Below are 18091 nucleotides of genomic sequence, written 5' to 3'. Positions count from 1 at the left end.
CGTGCGATCGAGCAAGAACAAAGGGAGATAAAGAACCCCAAGCGTGATTCCTCTACTTGGTCCACGGGCACAAGTTAAACCTCCACTAATGCTAGTTAGTCGTGATTGAACGCTTCAATCAACCTTCAACGGAGAAGAGAGACACGAGCTAACCATGAACCACCACGACGAACACCACAAGCCACCATGAGGGGCACCGCACGTACGGACGTGAAGGGGAGAGGGGAGGGCCGTGAGGAGAGGAGAGTGTTTAGGGTTTGGGACTTGGTTGCTTCTTTCACAATCTACTGTATGTTGATTGTTACTGCTTACTTGCAACCCTAGGCATGGATCTTATATATAGATCACATCTCTAAATAAGAGCCCATGTCAAAAGCCCAAAACCCTTATCCTAAACACACTACTCTAGCCCAACACTCTACATGGTATGTCATAATCTCATGAGGCCCATTAATGGGCCTCTTACTTGTTTAACCCAATACCCTTGTTGTGTGACCTCATAGGATCCATTCTATAAGGCTTTGGGCTATTTAACTAACCCAAAGATCAATTATCATATCTAGCACCAGATATTGACGACCCTATAGAATGAACTTATTATCTCCATAATAGTGATCCTTGATATATCTAGTAATTGCACTTATCGAAGACATAACTCCTTCAAGTAAAACAAAAGAGTTTAATTTAAATCACGAAGTATTTATGTTGAAAAGGTTTGGAATTTGATGTCGTTGAAACTCTTATGCTAAAATATTATCGTCTTTTACGAGTAATGGCTTATGGAACACTATATTGTATTAAAAAAAAATCTGAATCAAAAGCTAACTCTAGATTTGTTATTATTATTTGATCCTTTAAATCATTATGCAAATAATGGACATAAAGCTAAACAACTAATTAATACTCCGTATGACCTATTGGTGTAACTAATTAAAGAATGTTGAGGACATATTAAAAGATATACGTTAATGAAACCCGTTTAAAACTGGCAAAACCAGTTGTCAAATCGACTGTGTTCAACTCGAACCGATTATGACCTGAACCGATTACAACCTGACCCGATTAGAACCCGATATGTTTTGACCCAAAACCCGCTTTAAACTGGCAAACTCCGTTTTTAAACCAACCGAATTTAACCCAAACCGATTATGGCCTGAACCAATTATAACCCGACTTGATTAGAACCCGACCCGAAAAGAAACTGTAATTTAAATAAACCAAACCGAACCAACCCAAAATTATTTAAAACCGACCCGAACGAACCCGATAATAATTCTAACCCGTTAAAAACCGACCCGTTACAAACCAAAAACTGATAAACCGAACCGCAAACCCGATTGACACCTCTACTATGTTGTATTTATTAATTATTACACAACCCTCTTGATAAAAAAAAATATTCAATCGAATTCGATAACCTTATTGATTGAGAATTTGAGATACCTATTTCTTACACAACCCTCTTGGTCATAAATCTTGCATAATTTTCTCCACGTTACAAGCACTAACACAAACTTGTAACTTCAAACAACATGAACCCAACATTCTATACCACTTTCAATATTGAATTCTCAACCAAAAACCCTCAAAACATAAACAATTACAACCACCATGTTCCTCTTAGATCCAATCAATTTAAGTCAATTTCCTATAAATACCCACATCACATTTTCACAATCACATCACTCTCAAAAACACCCACAATTCCATTTTCAGAAATTCAATTCCAAATCCCAGAAAAATGGGCTGTGTTATCAAACTCATTGATGCAATTCTATTACTGTTCTTCCTTTTAATGTCAGTTGTTATCCCATTATTTGATGCCCAAAATTGTTTACCAAAAGAATATTATCCTAAAGTTTTGGTAGATCTAAATTCATGGTATATCAATGATTATGGTGATTATTTGGTTGCTGAGAAGCCACATTTCTTTGTTGGTCTTATTTGGATGGAAGTTCTTGTTCTTTGGCCATTGTCAATCATCAATCTTTTTGCTCTTATTTCTTCGAAATCGTGGTTCCGCACTACCTGCTTGATCTATGGATCCTCAGTTGCTACCTCCATGGTATAATTTTGCTCTTATAATTTTTATTATATTGATAATTTGATATGTTTTCAATCTTGGTGTTATACTGTATATGCTGTTTTGTTAGATCATTTTTTGAATAGATTTTATATACAACGGGTGTATTGTATACGACGAGTTTAATTAATTGGACTCATGTAGGAGTCAACCCCTTGTGAAGTTGTCATTTGTGTGGTTTTGCCTTACAAATTTTTTGCTATTTGGAGGTATTTTCTGTGTTATGCTTGCGGATTTGGGTGTTTGAATTGGGTGTCCTGCATTGAACCTACGTCGAATTTAGATTAAGTTCTTAAATTGGGTAGAAATGACAGAGAAATGTGTCCTTTCTTTGAACACTTTAATCTATATTCTATAGACATGTAGAGGTTTAGGACCTATGTCTTTGGGTGGTGGTGGACTGGTGTGTGTTCGTTTGAATTAGTAAGAAGAAATGCTAAAACCAATGGAAGGTGAAACAACAGAGGAAAAGCAAAGATTGGAGCTTGATCATTGAAAGGGGACATAGGATAAAAAGGATGGCTTATAGAAAGGCAATGTGTAATGGTGTTTTTTTTGGTTTTTTTAAGGGCTGGATGGTTAGTAGTGTAATGGAACTTTACTGATCAACTGATGTATCTCACAAAAAACTAAAGAAGGAAAATAAAGAAATTTCAGTAGTAGTTTGATTTTAAGAAGGGATGATGAGAAAATGAGAGGTTCTATATTTAATTCTGGAGGGTTGAAAAAGGGAAATTGCTGTTGATTGGCAAATGTTGTCAATCAAGTAGCATTTTCGTAATTTAAATTAAAAACATCTAGAACCCATCTTTTAGGGAAAAAATAGAGTACATTGTGATAGAGAATATTATTTGAATATTCTCCTCATAGGTTTAGGATATATGTTTATGTAATGATTTATCCTAAACTTATGGGGTTAATATTCGAATAATATTCTCTATTAGATTGTATATTCAATAATTATTAACATAATTTCTATATTATTTAATTCAATTACAAAAATGTCATTGGATTGACAATTTTTTCAATCAAGGTGATGTGTGTTGGTTGAGAGTTGTAGCGTATTAGAACTATTCAAATATAGATTTGACTTTATACGGTATCATATATTAAGCTTAACGAATAACTATAACTAAAATTAATGAAGAACTATAGAAGTTATATAGGTGACCACTTTAGGCCACTCAATTGAAAGATCAACAAGATTTCCCACTCAATCTAAACAAGGATAATACACACCTAATATTGAGTTTGAGATACACCCTTTTCAGGATGGAAATTATAAGTGGTCATTTGGTAGGTTTAAAGTAATATTTCCTAGAAACACGTATTTTTTATTTAGATTTTTACCTAGGAAGTTTAAACCGTTGGTACCTTATGATCAACCCAAATGAATTTTCTTCCCTCCTTTACTGTCTCCACTAGGAAGTTCCACCATTTTATAGGAACTTGAACCTCATAGGAAGTACAGTTTTTAATGTTTTTTGCCAACCAAAAATTTAACTTTTTTACATCTTAATGATTTTTTATGTCACCAACTAGCAATATGAAGTTCCAATTGGATAATTTTGTAGTTGTTTACTTGTCAATTAGAGTTTTATGCAAGGGAAGAACATGTAAAGTAATATTTCCTAGAAAGTTGCTTCTCCTATGTAGTTTCATTTCCTAAGAGGTAGTACAAAATATTGTTTGGTTAAGCATGACAAGTTTATTTCTCATGAGGCCATGAGAAATTCCATTGACATAGGGGTTCTAAGTAAGAAACTTCATCCATTTTGTGGGATGGATAACTTTCCACTTATTCTGCTAATAAAAATCTTCTACCTTCCACATTCCAAGAACTTCCACTCCCCATGTAAATGATATCCACCAAACAAGCATTAAGTGCTTATATGGTGACATAAAAATTCATTGGATGTAGGATCTTATGGGACATGGAAGATAATGGAATTGTTTGGTTGGAAATAACATGCTTCCTAGGAAAATTTATTTCCCACAAAATGGAGGAAGTTGCTTACCTAGGTCTCTTTAGATAGGTGGAACTTTCTATGCTCAACCAAACAATATTTTGCCTTTCCTAATATATCTATCTACGTGGGAAAACTTCTTTTATGTAAAAAACACATTCAAGTTAATATAAAGTATTACTTATTTAATGGGCACATAGCCATTTACTGCAACTTTAAGTGTTGTATAGAGTGTGTACCTTCACCTGCAGCTGTTATGATTCATATTGGATAGTTTGCTAGATCAACAACTTTTGGACCTGATGCATTCGATTTTGATTAATTTTTCCCATGTGTTGGTGTCAAGTTTCACTGGCATCTGAGAGGGTCTCATTAAGTTTTGATTCTAATTATTTGCTATTATAGAAACAAATCTAATTGTGCCTATGATCTCGATGCCTTGAGTACGTAAAACAATTGTCATAATGAAAAACAGTTTACTTTCAAAGAATCAAAGCCATTGGTATCGATACCCGGGACTTGTTCTACTAAACTGAAGGTTCCACTAGGTAAAGAGATAATTGCTCTTGAGAATTGGGGATGGTTATGTTATGGAATCATATCGTTTTCCAATGCTGTTTGCTAGATGCAAGGGGATGGCTGTGAGGAGCAGTTCTCTGAGTTTTTTTTTTTTAATTTTTTTTTTGGGAAATAGAGGTATTAACTGTTGAACTAGTGTGTTAGGAAATGTAATAATAGAAACATGTCAACAAGAATTAGGCAACGGAAGTATATCTACATGGGAAATCTTGTATTTATGTTATAGAAACACATTCGAGTTAATATTTACTCTCCTTTCTTTAGTAATTGCAATGTTGAGAGTTTTACGCTAGCCAATGCATATTATATTGTTAGTATATATAATTATAGTTCAATAAAAAAGAGTAGGTATTTTGAAAGTGTACGTCGAAATGAATCTAACAAGATCCAACATAACTATAGATTTTCAAGCTTATAAATCTTAAAAGACGGTCAAAGGAGCATGTGTGAATAGTGTGAAACTGTGAAATTCCACACATTTTGATTAAAACAAAACGGAGGAAGTATTACTTATTATAATGGGCTCACAACCACTTACTCCAATTTAAATGCAATCTAAGTGCATGTTTTGTAGATTGTGTACTTTTAACTGCTAGTTGTAATTGAGTAGGTGTTTATGATTCGTATTAGATAGAATGATATATTAACAGCTTTTAGACCAAAGTACAACTTATCATTTACTCTTTGCTTCTGAATAACTTGATGTCTTAAGTGCATAGAACAAATGTCAAAATAAAAACAGTTTACTTTCTAAGCTCTTGTTGGTACCCTTGAGTCCTTGACTTTCCTTTTTTCTATTTAAATAAAGGTTTCACTAGGTGACAACTGAAATGAGATCATTGTTCTTGGGACTTGGGGGTGGTTATGTCATGGTATTGTATCCTTTCCTAATGCTTTGCTAGCTGCAAGGAGATAATTGCTGTATGGAGCAGATCTCTGGGTGTGAAGGTTTGGTTGGTTATAAGCTGTAAGGGTGTAGTAGACCATTATGTTGATGTTACCGAAAATAGATTCCTAAGCAAGGAACTGTACTAGTAAATTGATTGGTTTTTTCCAGGCAATGGAGAAAGGTCAATCAAATTGTGCATTTGTAGTCTTTGCTGAGTTCTATTTTTGCTAAGCTTCACCGTAGTTAGTTTTTCAGTTGGTGTAGCAGTTTAGTCTTTTAGGACTCTCTTTGTTGGGCAGTAAACTACAGGATTGATGCAATCCATATTCCATACATCAAATATAGGATAAGTATCTATCTATGACTAAAACTATGTAGCATTTCACAATAATTTTTTGTCGTCAGTGTTGTGTAAATCCCATTCTTTGATGAACTGGACTAATATGATGTCCGAGTTAAGTAAATGTCATTGTATTTGTAATTGAGTAGTCTGATAATTATATTTGGCTATTGGACACGGGCATATACAATATCATTGTGATTCTGTTTATAATTGACTGTCAATGACTATTTCTGAATTTTGATGATAAATTGTACAATTCAGGCTGCAATACTTTCTGAACTCTTGAGATCAGGCAGAGCATCAGATAAGTTGACAATGGTGTACATCCCATTCATGGGTTTCGCTGTGTTGGCGATCCTACGTGGTTTGCTTCCATCATCATGCAAGCCTGCAGCTGTCGGCAAAAATACTGTGGCAGGTAGGAAGAAGAGGGCTTGAAGTTACTAGCATGGCAACTACAATTTTGCCTTTCTGTGGTCCATTGGATGATATTCTTCCCATTCTTGTTCCTGTGCTACAATTAGAAAGCTCCATTTTGAGCCTTGATCACAATTACTTGTCTAATGATCAGAATTTTGTATTACTACAGTTATTTTGATGGCCGTTATTCTACAGATTTGATTATTTATCACTTCTTTCTTCTTCCATATTCTTGAGTTTTGCATTTCTTTTTGATCTTAAAGATGCTGGTGTAGTATATAGGTACAGGTTAAGGTCAAGTTACATCATTGTTTCTTGACCTGGCTTTGTAAGTGTTGGAATCACCGTGATCTTTTGATGTGGACTGTTGCAATGGCTAGATATGTTCACAGGGTGTAAAGCAAATTATAATGTGGTTCACATGAAATAAATTTCTGCATGAAGTGATACTTTTTGAGGATCACTTATTTGTGGCGAACCTAAAAACTTAAATAAATTAATGTGTAAACTTTTGTCAATTGAACAAGAATTAAGAATAGAGGAGGAGCAATTCATACAGCATGTACAATAAATACTTTGATCATAGCTCATGTTGAGGGCTAGAGGACATGTAGGATACAGAGCAACAAAGGACATGCGGAAATTGTGTACGAGTGTAAGACTAGCGGGTGAAGTGGACAGGGTTAGGGTTAGGATTTGGTATGTCATATCGTCCTTGCATCACAAATTCACAATAATGGCATGAACATGCCATAGAATGTGTCGAATGAGTTGCATATTACTTCCTCCGTCCAATTAAGATAGCTCTATTTTGATCTCTTTTTAACAGAGTTTTTTGAATTATATGGAGCAATCTTAGTGGGACAGAGTCAATAAATATACTTGGCTATGGGGATTAGATGATCTAAATAAAGAAGACCAAGTAGTGGCAACAATCGGAGTTGTAATGGAAATTGCACTGTGAGGCAGATTTACAGTTGCAACTGTGAGTTTTTTTTACAGATGCATTGTATTACATAAATACATATGGTGTATTAAACAAAAAATAATTAAAGAACAATTGAACAAGAAACAATAATCCAAAAAACCCACATATATTAGCTATACATGAATGCAAATTATTTACAAATTTACGGACTATTGATTGTAACAACAACAATACCAATAGTCCACCACCACATACAACGGTAGATGGTTATATTTGCGTTTTAGGGAGGTGAGAGAAAAGTGATTAATTAACGGGAACATATCAACCAAGATAGTTGACAACCATAGATACCGGGACTACGCATAATCCCTTTTGCTTCAAATCAATGCAATCTACATCCTTGAAATCATGCTCTCTATTTATATTATTGTATTCCATATGCTCATCAATTGAGATTTCATTGCCCTGCATTATATTATAAAATTATCATTAAAGTCAAATGTGTTAGGTATATGTTGAACTTTTAAGTTCATTGAAGAATATATGAATAATTAAAATAAAGGAGATTTAAGACATAAAATCTTTTGAAGATGCTAATTGCTAGCCTAGACTTAATTTAGTTTCTAAAGGGGTATAGGTCTTGAACCATAGACATTATTAGAAGATTTTTGGTTTGGATGTTGAGAGGTGTTAAGACAATGATGTAACTGAGATTTAATTTAAGATTTTGGATATTCACTTCTAAAACTTTAACCAACTAAGTTTACTGTAATCAAATAATTATTATGCACCACAAAAGAGGATGGTTACGAATATTCAGTGGCATAATTTAGACGAAGTTTGGGGTGAACGAGTGACATATTTAAGAGAATGTCTTTTTTTTTCTTGTTTTTTTTCTTTCTTTTTTTTTTTTAATTTTTTTTTTAATTTTTTTGACAATGAGAAAGTCTTATTGATCATGCCAATATATACTAAGCATGTTCATTTTTTTAGGATGTCAAAAACAAAAAGGATTCTCCCCACCCCCCACTAGGGCATGTGCCTTATATCTAATGAAATTATTTATACTCCTCCGTCCCTAAATTAGAAACATATTTCTCTTTATTAAGTAATAAATACTAAAAATAGGCTTCTAATATATAAAGGGACAGAGGGAGTACATAACATGCTTCATGACCCCAAATCATCTTAAAAAATTTCATACATGAGTGACTTTCATGTGATATATGGTAACCAAACTTGATAGATGTGAATATTATGTACTTAAATTATTGTATCAACATGATTAATGACTTCAATTCATAATTATTAAATATTTAATATATGAGTGACTTTCATGCGATATATGGTGACCAAACTCGATGGATGGGTATCATATAATCTAATAAAAAATCATTGTATACAACATGCTTAATGACACCTATTCATATACTACTAAAACAATTCCATACACGAGTCACTTTCATGTGATGCATCGTGACCAAACTCGATCGATATGAATATAATCGGTTGAGTGTAACATTAAATTTAAATCATACCATTGTATTCCTTAAAAAGAATAATGATTCAAATAAATATTATCTAGGGAAAGAGGGATAGATTTACCATGGGACTTCCATTGTCGCTGTCCATTTTTCTGGAATTAATATCCATCCTCTTGAAAAAAGAAGTAATCTGTTCAAAGAAAAAACAACCAAGTACTAATTAAACAGAAAACAATTGCATCTTTTGTGACTCAATAAACCTAAGGCGAAAATCATATTATAGCTTAATTATGTGTCTATAAGATACATGAACCGTCTAAAACTTTAACAGGTACAACGACACACCGTACATTATCAAGGAATGATCAATCAAATATCCGTTTAAATCCTAATATGACTTTCATACTTCCGTTGTTCTATTTTATTGTATCATTAAGAGTTTTTATCTTTGATGATACTAAACATACATATACAATTAACATATGTACTTATCTTGTATTCAAATTTTATTAAAAAATGTATTTTCAAAGATATATTGACAAGTTTAATAATATGTTTGTGTCTAAATATATTTTTTCTTACATATAAATCACAAAGATGATTAACGGCAAATAGAATAAAAGTGCATGATCCCATATAAAATAGGACATAAGAAGAATAAAATTACGTACAAAAATCAACAAAATAATTTTTTTGACACCAAAAAAGCTGGTCTAAACATATAAATATTGGCAAAATTATAAATAAACTGACCTTGGGACTATTAACAGGGGAAGAAGCTGTATCTTCTAAGGAATCATCAAAAGGAATTTTCTTCTTGAAATTTAATTTCTTAGGCATTTTTTGTAACACACCAAATGAATTACAACCTCCTCCTGGATTGATACTATACTTGTTTTTCCATTCGGGTTCGGAACCGGCATCAGACACCATAGAATAACTCATATAGCTAGAACAATCACTGCTGTTTTCATGAACACATCCTTCCTTATCATACGCCTCGAAATCTTCGATATACTGCGTCCACCCGCTCTCCTCCGGTACACTATCATCTTCTCGGTTCGGTTCCGACGTTGTAATGACTTTGTAAAGGGAGGAAGAAACAGAGTTTTCCATGATCAACTAGATCAAAAATTAATCAGCAGTCAAGAAAATAAGAGTTTTAAGGAGTTAAAGAGTATATGTAATAGAAGTAGACTTTTATTTGCCGGCCTTTAAAAAAGTACAAAAAAAATAACTAAATTACTGTTATTAAAGAATAAAATTCAGGGGAAAAGGTCATCAAATTTGTAGAATCTTTGTTGCAAAGAACAAAAGTAGTTAAAGAACCAATAATTTGAAGCTAAATTAGTGAGTTGAAATGAAGGATATGTCACGTATTTGGTAAGAAAGTTTAAAGGTAAGCCTCCAAATAGTTGACCATTTCATATTGTCGTTGAGAAGTATCTTTCACAAAATTTCAATTTGCATAATGTTTAGACTTTTGGGCTTACTTTTAAACCGAAAGAATCTTTCACATAATGACACAAAGAAAAAGTACTCTCTCCGTGTTTTTTAAAGTGTTACACTTTGACTGATTTAATATTGTAGACAATTTAATTGACTTTAATAAAATAAGAGGTAAGCGAGTACTTAAAGTACGTAGTACTATACCACCTCCGTTTCTTTTTAGTTGACACGTATTCCTTTTTAGGAAGTTTCTTTTTAGTTGACACGTTTCCTTTTTAGGTAAATTTTTTACCTTGCATTTACAAGCTACCCCACTTGCTTTTTCATTCTCTATCACTCTCTCTCCTCTCCTTAATATATGTGCCTAAATCAAACGCGTCAACTAAATAGAAACGGAGGAAGTATTAGATAGTGAGGTCAATAGTTTATTAAAAAATAGGAAATTTTGACTTTTGCTACCTGTTAAAAAGTCGATTTCACTTTTGCTACCTATGAAAACTTTTATTTTATTTTATTACCTATCAAATCCTGTTTTTTAAATTTCGCTACCAGTTAACGGAATCCGTTTATAATTCTGTTAGTGAGATCAAGCCATCCTCATTACCACCTTCCGGCCACCACTCCCTCCTTAGCCACCCTAAATGCCTCCCCGTCAGCCACCCAAAAAAAAAAGAAAAAAAATTAAGAAAACCAGCCTCCCCCCCCCCCCCCCCCCTCAACTGCCACCCCCCTCATCCATCACTGCCCACCTCAAGCCAGCCACCCACCCACGTCCCTCCACCACCTTCACCCATCACTGCCCACCTCAAGCCACCCACCCACCTCCCTCCACCACCCTCATCCATCACTGCTCACGAAACCGTCGAAAGCACCCAGCCACCCACCCACGAAATAGCCCGGAAACGCCCAGCTCACGAACCCACATGCGAGACCACTCCATCGCAACACCACCCCATCGCGACCCAACCCACCCGCGACCCACCATACCCACCTGCGGCACCTCCCAGCCATTCGAACCCCCTTAACGAAACCCCCAAATTTTGAAATCAAGTTGGGGGAAAAATTAGGGTTTTAAATTTTCTCGAATCAAACTCATTGATTTCAAAACGAAAACAACAATTAAATACATGATTTTGCAATTCAAATGTAAACAAACAAAAGCCCTAAAACAATTTCGACAATATTGTTCGAATTATGCCCAAATTCGAACCAATTTCGAAGGAGGGAGCAAGTTTGGTGGTCGGCCGTGGTTAGGGTTCGTTGGGGGAGAGGCTATTGGTGGTTGGGGCGGCTGTTCGGCGGTGTTTAGGGCGGCTGTGGTTGGGGGCGGATTCCGGTGGGGGGAGGGGAAAGGGGGTTGGTTTTGGTTCGGGATGGGGTCGGGGCTGGGTAGGGAAAGGGGGGTCGGGGTTGCGTAGGGGTGGGGGAAAGGGAAAGGGGGGCTGTGTAGGGAGGGGGTGGGTTTGCGCGCCGGCGCCGGCCGAAACTCTAGGTGCCAGCCACCGGCAGGGGGGAGAAAAGGGGTGGCGGTTGAGGGGTGGCAGGGGGTGGCTGTTTTTTATTTTTTAATTTTTAATTTTTTAATTTTGAATTTATTATTATTCTTTTAAAAAAAATTATAAACTTAACGGAACCCTAACAGATTTCGTTAACAGGTAGCAAAATTTTTAAAAAGTGCATATGTTAGGTGGTAAAATAAAATAAAAGTTTTGATGGGTAGCAAAATTGAAATCGAGTTGTTTCACAGGTAGCAAAAGTCAAAAAATCCTAAAAAATTAATGAATATGAGAGAAAAAAATACTAATAAAAAAATAGTAATGGGTTTGCCAGGTTTGGATGGGGATTATGAGAGAAACTAATATATATATATATATATATATATATATATATATATATATATATATATGTATATATATATATATATATATATATATATATATATATAGACAGAGAGAGAGAGAGAGAGAGAATGTATTGTGTCAGTCCGAACTGACAAAATGCGGATTTTTGATATCCTCAATTGGAGGGATGATATCTTATATTGGCTGGATGGTATCCTCTACTGGTTGGATGATATTCTCTATTAACTGGATGATATCTTTTATTGGCTATATGATAACCTTTACTGGTTAGATGATATTTCTATGACTAGATGATATCTTCTACTATATGGATGATATTTCTATTGGTTGGATGATATCCTCTATTGGCTGGATGATATCCTTTATTGACTTAATTGTATCCTTGTATTGGCTGGATGATATATCTACCAAATAGATTATATCCTCTATTGGCTATATGACATCATGGCTTGATGATACCATATAGCCAATAGAGGATATCATCCAACCATGATATCATATAGCCAATATAGGATATCATCCAGCCAATAAAAGATATCATAGACGATATCATAGAGCTAATGAGGATATCATCTAACTATGATATCATATAGTCAATAGAGGATATCATCCAGCCAATGGAGGATATGTATAACTTGTTTGAAGATATGTACTCCCTCCGTAACGAGTTACTCGCAACAATTACTAAAAATGGCCGTAACACATTACTTGCAACAAACTTTTATATTTCCTTTTTTAGTATGTTTTAGGGTAAAATTACATCATTACCCTTATTTTTTTTAAGTTACTTTCATTATTCTTAAACCACATCACTTATTTTCTAATCAACTTAACTTAGATCTAATCTAAACTAACCATTCCCACCAAAAATTTACCCCATTCCTTCTTAAATCAACAGACTCCTCAATCTCCCCAACTACCCCATTGAATGTTCATCATTCAATTCACCTCGATGATGCAGCCCATAATTCAATTCTTCTGGAGAACTCTCCAGATGTTCATCAAAAACCCTAGTTCTCCTCTTCGACTTTGATTTCTCTCTCCTCAAAGTTCTCTCTTCTATCTCTTCCATTTTCTCTCTGAAATCCTAATTCCAGATCCTTTAATTTTCTGTAAGAATGAGTCCCAAAAAAAGTAAAAAAGAGTCCCTTGGACCATCTAAGAAGGACAATCAGTCCACTCTCTACATTCCTAGACGTGGATCTGGAGTGATGAAACCTGTTAGGAGGTGCTCTACTTCCTTTGCGAGGTATAAAACTGGCAAAATTGGTGCGAAGTTGGTCGACCATTCTAGCGATGAGGAGGAGACGGTGGTTGTTGCAGATCCTCCAAAGAAGGAGGTTGTTGAGGCGGCGCTTGTGCCGGATCTGACTGTTTCCACAGCGGGAACTGCTGAAGTGGAGGTCGGGAAGAAGGAGTCCCTTGAAAAATCTGGCAAGGAGAAGGAGGAGACGGCTGAGGAAGGTTCTGGCAACGATGAGTCTCCTAGGGGGGTAAAACGCCGTAGATCTGTGTGGCGGGACGACTTCAGCGACTGGGATCCATGCTACCTTGCTTATTTGAGGGACAAATACCCTCACGACTTCCCCCCTGATCTCCAATCTTGAAGCGTAACTATGACTAAACCCTAATTACTTCTCTTTTTTTTTGTTGGCTGTAATTACTGGTTTGTTGATGTTACATGTGAGTCCCTGGTTGTTATTTGTATTGTGTTGGTTTGACTATTAATATTCTGGGTTCACTTGTTTTTGATCCTTATGATGTTGATTCATTTGTTGTTGGTTTGACTAAGTGAGTCCCTGTTCATTTGTTGTATGAATACTTATGTATGGTGGCCTGTGGTATATGTGGATGTATACATGTGCATATTGGGGTTGTTGTACTGTATGGATGATGAGCATGTTTCTGATGTTTAAGCCCTTGGAATACTCTTGATCTGAGTGTGTTTGTGTGAAAGCCATGGAGTCCCAATTGTTGAATGTATGCTGGAGGAGAAGAGTCCTAGTTTGTGGCTGAATAGTTCATTGATTGAGTCCCCCTATTGTTGAATGTATCCAAGTGATGAAGGGACTCTTCTGACACTATCCCCTACATGGAGGATGCTCCAACAAAGTCAACCAGAATTTGTTGTTGAGGTACCTTTGTGTGGAGGGTTTTATGTGTTGATGAAAACACCCATCTGATGGATTAATGTTAGTGTGAACCTGTCATAACAAAAGTGGTGTTGCTTGCTTATCATTCTCAAAAAATTGTGTTCTTTACATAATTCCTACCACATTTACACTTGTTGTCATGACTGCCTACCTAATATGTCTATGCTACTTGTCAAAATACACATAACCACTACATAAACAAACAAAAACCTAGTTTTAGCATTAGTGGTTATGTATGGCAGTCCATGATCTTCTAATTCTTCTTCAGTCAGTCTTCATTCTCAAAAAACTTCTGTGTTTGCACCTTCAAAAGGGTGTTTACTACCATTCTTTGCTTTCAAAAGTTGTCTGCTTCCATGTGTATCAATCTGCATCCACTTCCATGTCTTGTGTTTCTGGTTGAGGGCATGTTGTAGGAACAAACAATGTGTTCAGGTAGTTCACTGTTTCTGCTATGAGTTCCCTGTTTACCTTGAGTATGTCTTCCAAGGTCCCTTCTCTTGCTTGTCTTGCCTTAGCCATGTGGGGTGGGTTGAAGTTATTCCCACCTTTTTTTTCCAGTATTTTAATCATGCATGCTTGAAGAGTGATCCATGTGTACCTTTTTAGTGTGGGATCAAAAATTTGAAAAGCCTCTGTCACTTTCTCAAGTAATTCATCCAAATTCTTTGGGAAGGACTGATATCGGATGGACTATATCACCTTAAATTAAACAAGGTCCAACACATTGAGGTCTGGTGATTGGGCTAGTTGTAATACAAACTGAATGTTAAAATTATTAGCTTGTGTGGCTGCCAAAAATTCATCATCAGTGGGTACTTGATGGGGCCTTGCATTATCCCACTGAATGACTATGTTCTTTGATAATTGTTGTGCCATTCAGCATGTATAGTTGGAATGATTTTGTTCAAAATCATGTCTCTGATTGCTTCTCTGTTTACACTTTGAATGGCTTTTGTTTCCATTGTACCTGCCTCTCTGTTTTAGCTTTTTTTCTTTTCCCTTTCATACTTCACAAAAGGGAAGAGACTATACTTCCTTGAGTGAAGCAGAGTCCCATCCTCAGCATAAAGAGGCTTGCCTATCATCTCCATGAACATTGCTTTTAACTTGAACCTCTTTGATTGTTGTACTCTGTAAGGTATCTCTTCATTTGGTGTTAGATAAAAGGTCCTTGTTTCTAGGTTCAAGTAGAACCACTTTTCATCAATGTGGATTTGGTGTTGCATGTCCATAAATGTTGGATCACCTTCCACTACTAGAAAAAGGCTGATTTTCGATGGAATGCTTCTGACGGACACGAAATTCCGTCGGAAATATCGGAATTTACGACGGATTTTTATTCCGTCGTTTATTTACGACGGATTTTAACATTCCGTCGGAAATTTACGACGGAAAATAAATCTGTCGGAAAAAATATGCTTTCCGACGGAAAATTTCGTCGGAAAGTTAAATTTCCGACGGAATTAAAATCCGTCGGAAGTTTCCGACGGAATTTTCCGTCGGAATATTATTATATATAAAAAAAATTAAGCCTCTGTTAAAACCCTAAAGCGAGAAAATCCTCACTGCCTCCTTCATTTCATTTCTGCCCTTCTCTCTCTTCCGCCCTTCTCTCTCTCTCTTCCTCTTCTCTCTCTTCCTCCGCCCCTTCTCTTCTCCAATTTCAGACTCAACGCCTCCTCTCTCCTCCTCCATCTCTTTCTATCCACCATCTTCTCCTTCTTTCATCTCTTTCCTCATTTCTCTTCTCATACTTGGTGTTTTCCATGGCCGAAATTAATGGTTTTTTGGTCAAATTCGACCATGAAAAGTGTAGATCTACACTTTTTATGGTCGAATTTGACCTATTTAAACCAAATTCAAGCATTCAAAGCCAATTTCAGTTAATAAGGTATGTTTTTCGAGTCTTTAATTTTTTTTTGGTTTTTTTTAATAATATTTTCGGTTTTTGGCTGTTCGATGTTGTTGTGGTGGCTTGTGTGGTGGTTTGGTGCCATGGTGGTTTGGTTTTTGGTCGGATCTGGGTCGTTTAGGAGGGTGGGTCGGTTTTAGGGTGAGGTAGGTTGAGAGTTTTTCGGGTTTCTGGGTGTTGGGTTGGGATTTTAATTTTTTCTTTTTTTTGTTTAATTTTTGGGTTGTGGTAGTTTGTTTTGGTGGTGGTGGTGGCGGTGGTTGTTTGAGGTGATGGTGGGGTGGTTTGCTTAGGTGGGGTGGTAGATCTGGGCTCGTTTGTGTGGGTTAGGGTTAGGAGGGTATGGGTTTTGGTGGTGTGGGTGGTGGTACGGGGCGGGTTAGGGGGGCTAGTGATACGGGTTAGGGGGCTGGTGGTGTGGGGTGGTGGTGGGGGGTTAGTTAGCGGCTGGTGGTAGTGGCGGTGGTCTGATGTAGGGGTAAGGGTTTATATGGTGGTTGGTGGTGGATGATACGTCGTGCCGTGGTGGCGCGGCGTTTTTTTTAATTCTTTAAAAACAGTTTCCGACGGAAATTCCGACCGAATTGTATCCGTCGAAAATTTCCGACGGATTTTCCTGGTGCTGTAAAACCCCTTTCGACGAAAATTTCGTCGGAAATTCTGTCGGAAAAGTGTTTCCGACGGAATTTTCGTCGGAAAAAGACAAATTTCCTACGAAAGGTTTTCCGACAACCGGTTACGACCGAATTCCGTCGGAAACTGGTTTTTCGACGGATTTCGGGGTGGTTCCAAAATTCCGTCGGAAATGACCCTTTTTCTAGTAGTGTTCACTTGGTACCGGATTAATTTGCTGAAGTACCCATTTCAGTCTTGCCACTTTATGATTTTCACTTAATGCTGGATGATTTGTTGCTGTAACAGCACTAAGTTTGCCCTTTTTCTTTAACTTGTGTATGACCATATGATTCACATTAAGTGCTACACCGTAGCTTCTGTTTGTAGTCCTCTTGTAAAGTGGCACAGACATAAGCCACTCATCAGAGTATTCCTTGGACTTGGGACCTGTGCTGCCTGATTTTTTGCTTTTGACATCTAAAACTTCTCCCAACTGAATGTGTTTTTTAATCTCTTTCAACCACCCGCATGTTGTTGATCTGTGTACATCATGCTTCCTTGCCAAGGAGGACAGCAGCCCTCTTGGAAGGGAGTCCCCATCCATGTTTAGCAATATGTCATCAACTATCTGCCTCTTCTCTTCAATGTTTAGTTCTCTGCTCTGCCTTGCATGTGCTGCTTGTTGATTTCCCATTTCTGGCTCAGAATCAGAGTCCCCTGTGTCATTTGAATCTGTCTCTTGCTGAGTAGTGCCTTCAGTTGTGCCTAATGATGTACTTGTGTTGTCATGCATGTCTGTGTCCTACTCGGTTGTTGTTGAAAATTTATCAAAATCATCATCCATGAGTCCCTTTTTTTCAGATTTGACGTTAGGTGATGAAGGGAAGCTGACTTGCTTTTTTTTTTTTTTTTTGGAGCTTTCAATGGAGCCTAATTCTGTACAAACCACTAATGCTGCTACTAACTCAGCAATTAGGAATTAGGACTAATTTTAATTGAAGATGGTTTTTGTAATTTGCAAACAATGGCAACTTTGGGTCTGTAATCTAACTTTTAATTGTGTTTTCCCTCCCCCCCCCCCCTCCCAAACCCCGTGAACAATTCGGTGATGATGAAATATTATGAATGAAACAGGTCCCCCCTTTAAATAAGGGGCTTTTGGAACTTAAATTTTGATTGTTGTGAAAAATTTAAATTTAAATTTGATTTGAATTGGTTTCAAAATTTTCATGAAAAATTTGGAGGGGAACAACAAAAAGGGTAAAAAAATACCCACCAACAATGCTGCCAGCCAAAAAGGGAGGGAAAAGAAAAAGAAAAAAAAATAAGTTACATGGTCCACTTGTAATTTGGGACCACTTCTTTTCCCACCCTTTTTAACTCACCTAATTTCATACCCTTACT

General features: G+C 36.4%; 2 protein-coding genes across 2 annotated transcripts; one reads left to right on the top strand and one right to left on the bottom strand.

Annotated features, from left to right (window-relative positions):
* Positions 1-1516: 1516 nt before the first annotated feature.
* Positions 1517-6492, top strand: LOC145621268 (uncharacterized). The gene is made up of 2 exons (XM_081676010.1): positions 1517-2065; positions 6123-6492. The coding sequence occupies exons 1-2, from the start codon at positions 1742-1744 to the stop codon at positions 6297-6299; spliced, it is 501 nt and encodes a 166-aa protein (XP_081532136.1). The 5' UTR covers positions 1517-1741; the 3' UTR covers positions 6300-6492.
* Positions 6493-7359: 867 nt separating this feature from the next.
* On the bottom strand, positions 7360-9861 carry LOC145621497 (vascular-related unknown protein 4-like). The gene is made up of 3 exons (XM_081676228.1): positions 9447-9861; positions 8815-8883; positions 7360-7674 (listed from the first exon to the last, which is right to left on the bottom strand). Exons 1-3 carry the CDS (start codon positions 9807-9809, stop codon positions 7531-7533), a joined length of 576 nt encoding a protein of 191 aa, XP_081532354.1. The 5' UTR covers positions 9810-9861; the 3' UTR covers positions 7360-7530.
* Between the last annotated feature and the right edge of the window lie 8230 nt (positions 9862-18091).

This window comes from Chenopodium album, chromosome 27 (assembly GCF_948465745.1).
Source record: "Chenopodium album chromosome 27, dcCheAlbu1.1, whole genome shotgun sequence".
NCBI classification, from domain to species: Eukaryota; Viridiplantae; Streptophyta; class Magnoliopsida; order Caryophyllales; family Amaranthaceae; genus Chenopodium; species Chenopodium album.
Note: the sequence above shows the minus strand (reverse complement) of the source record. Positions and strands in the feature narration are given on the sequence as shown.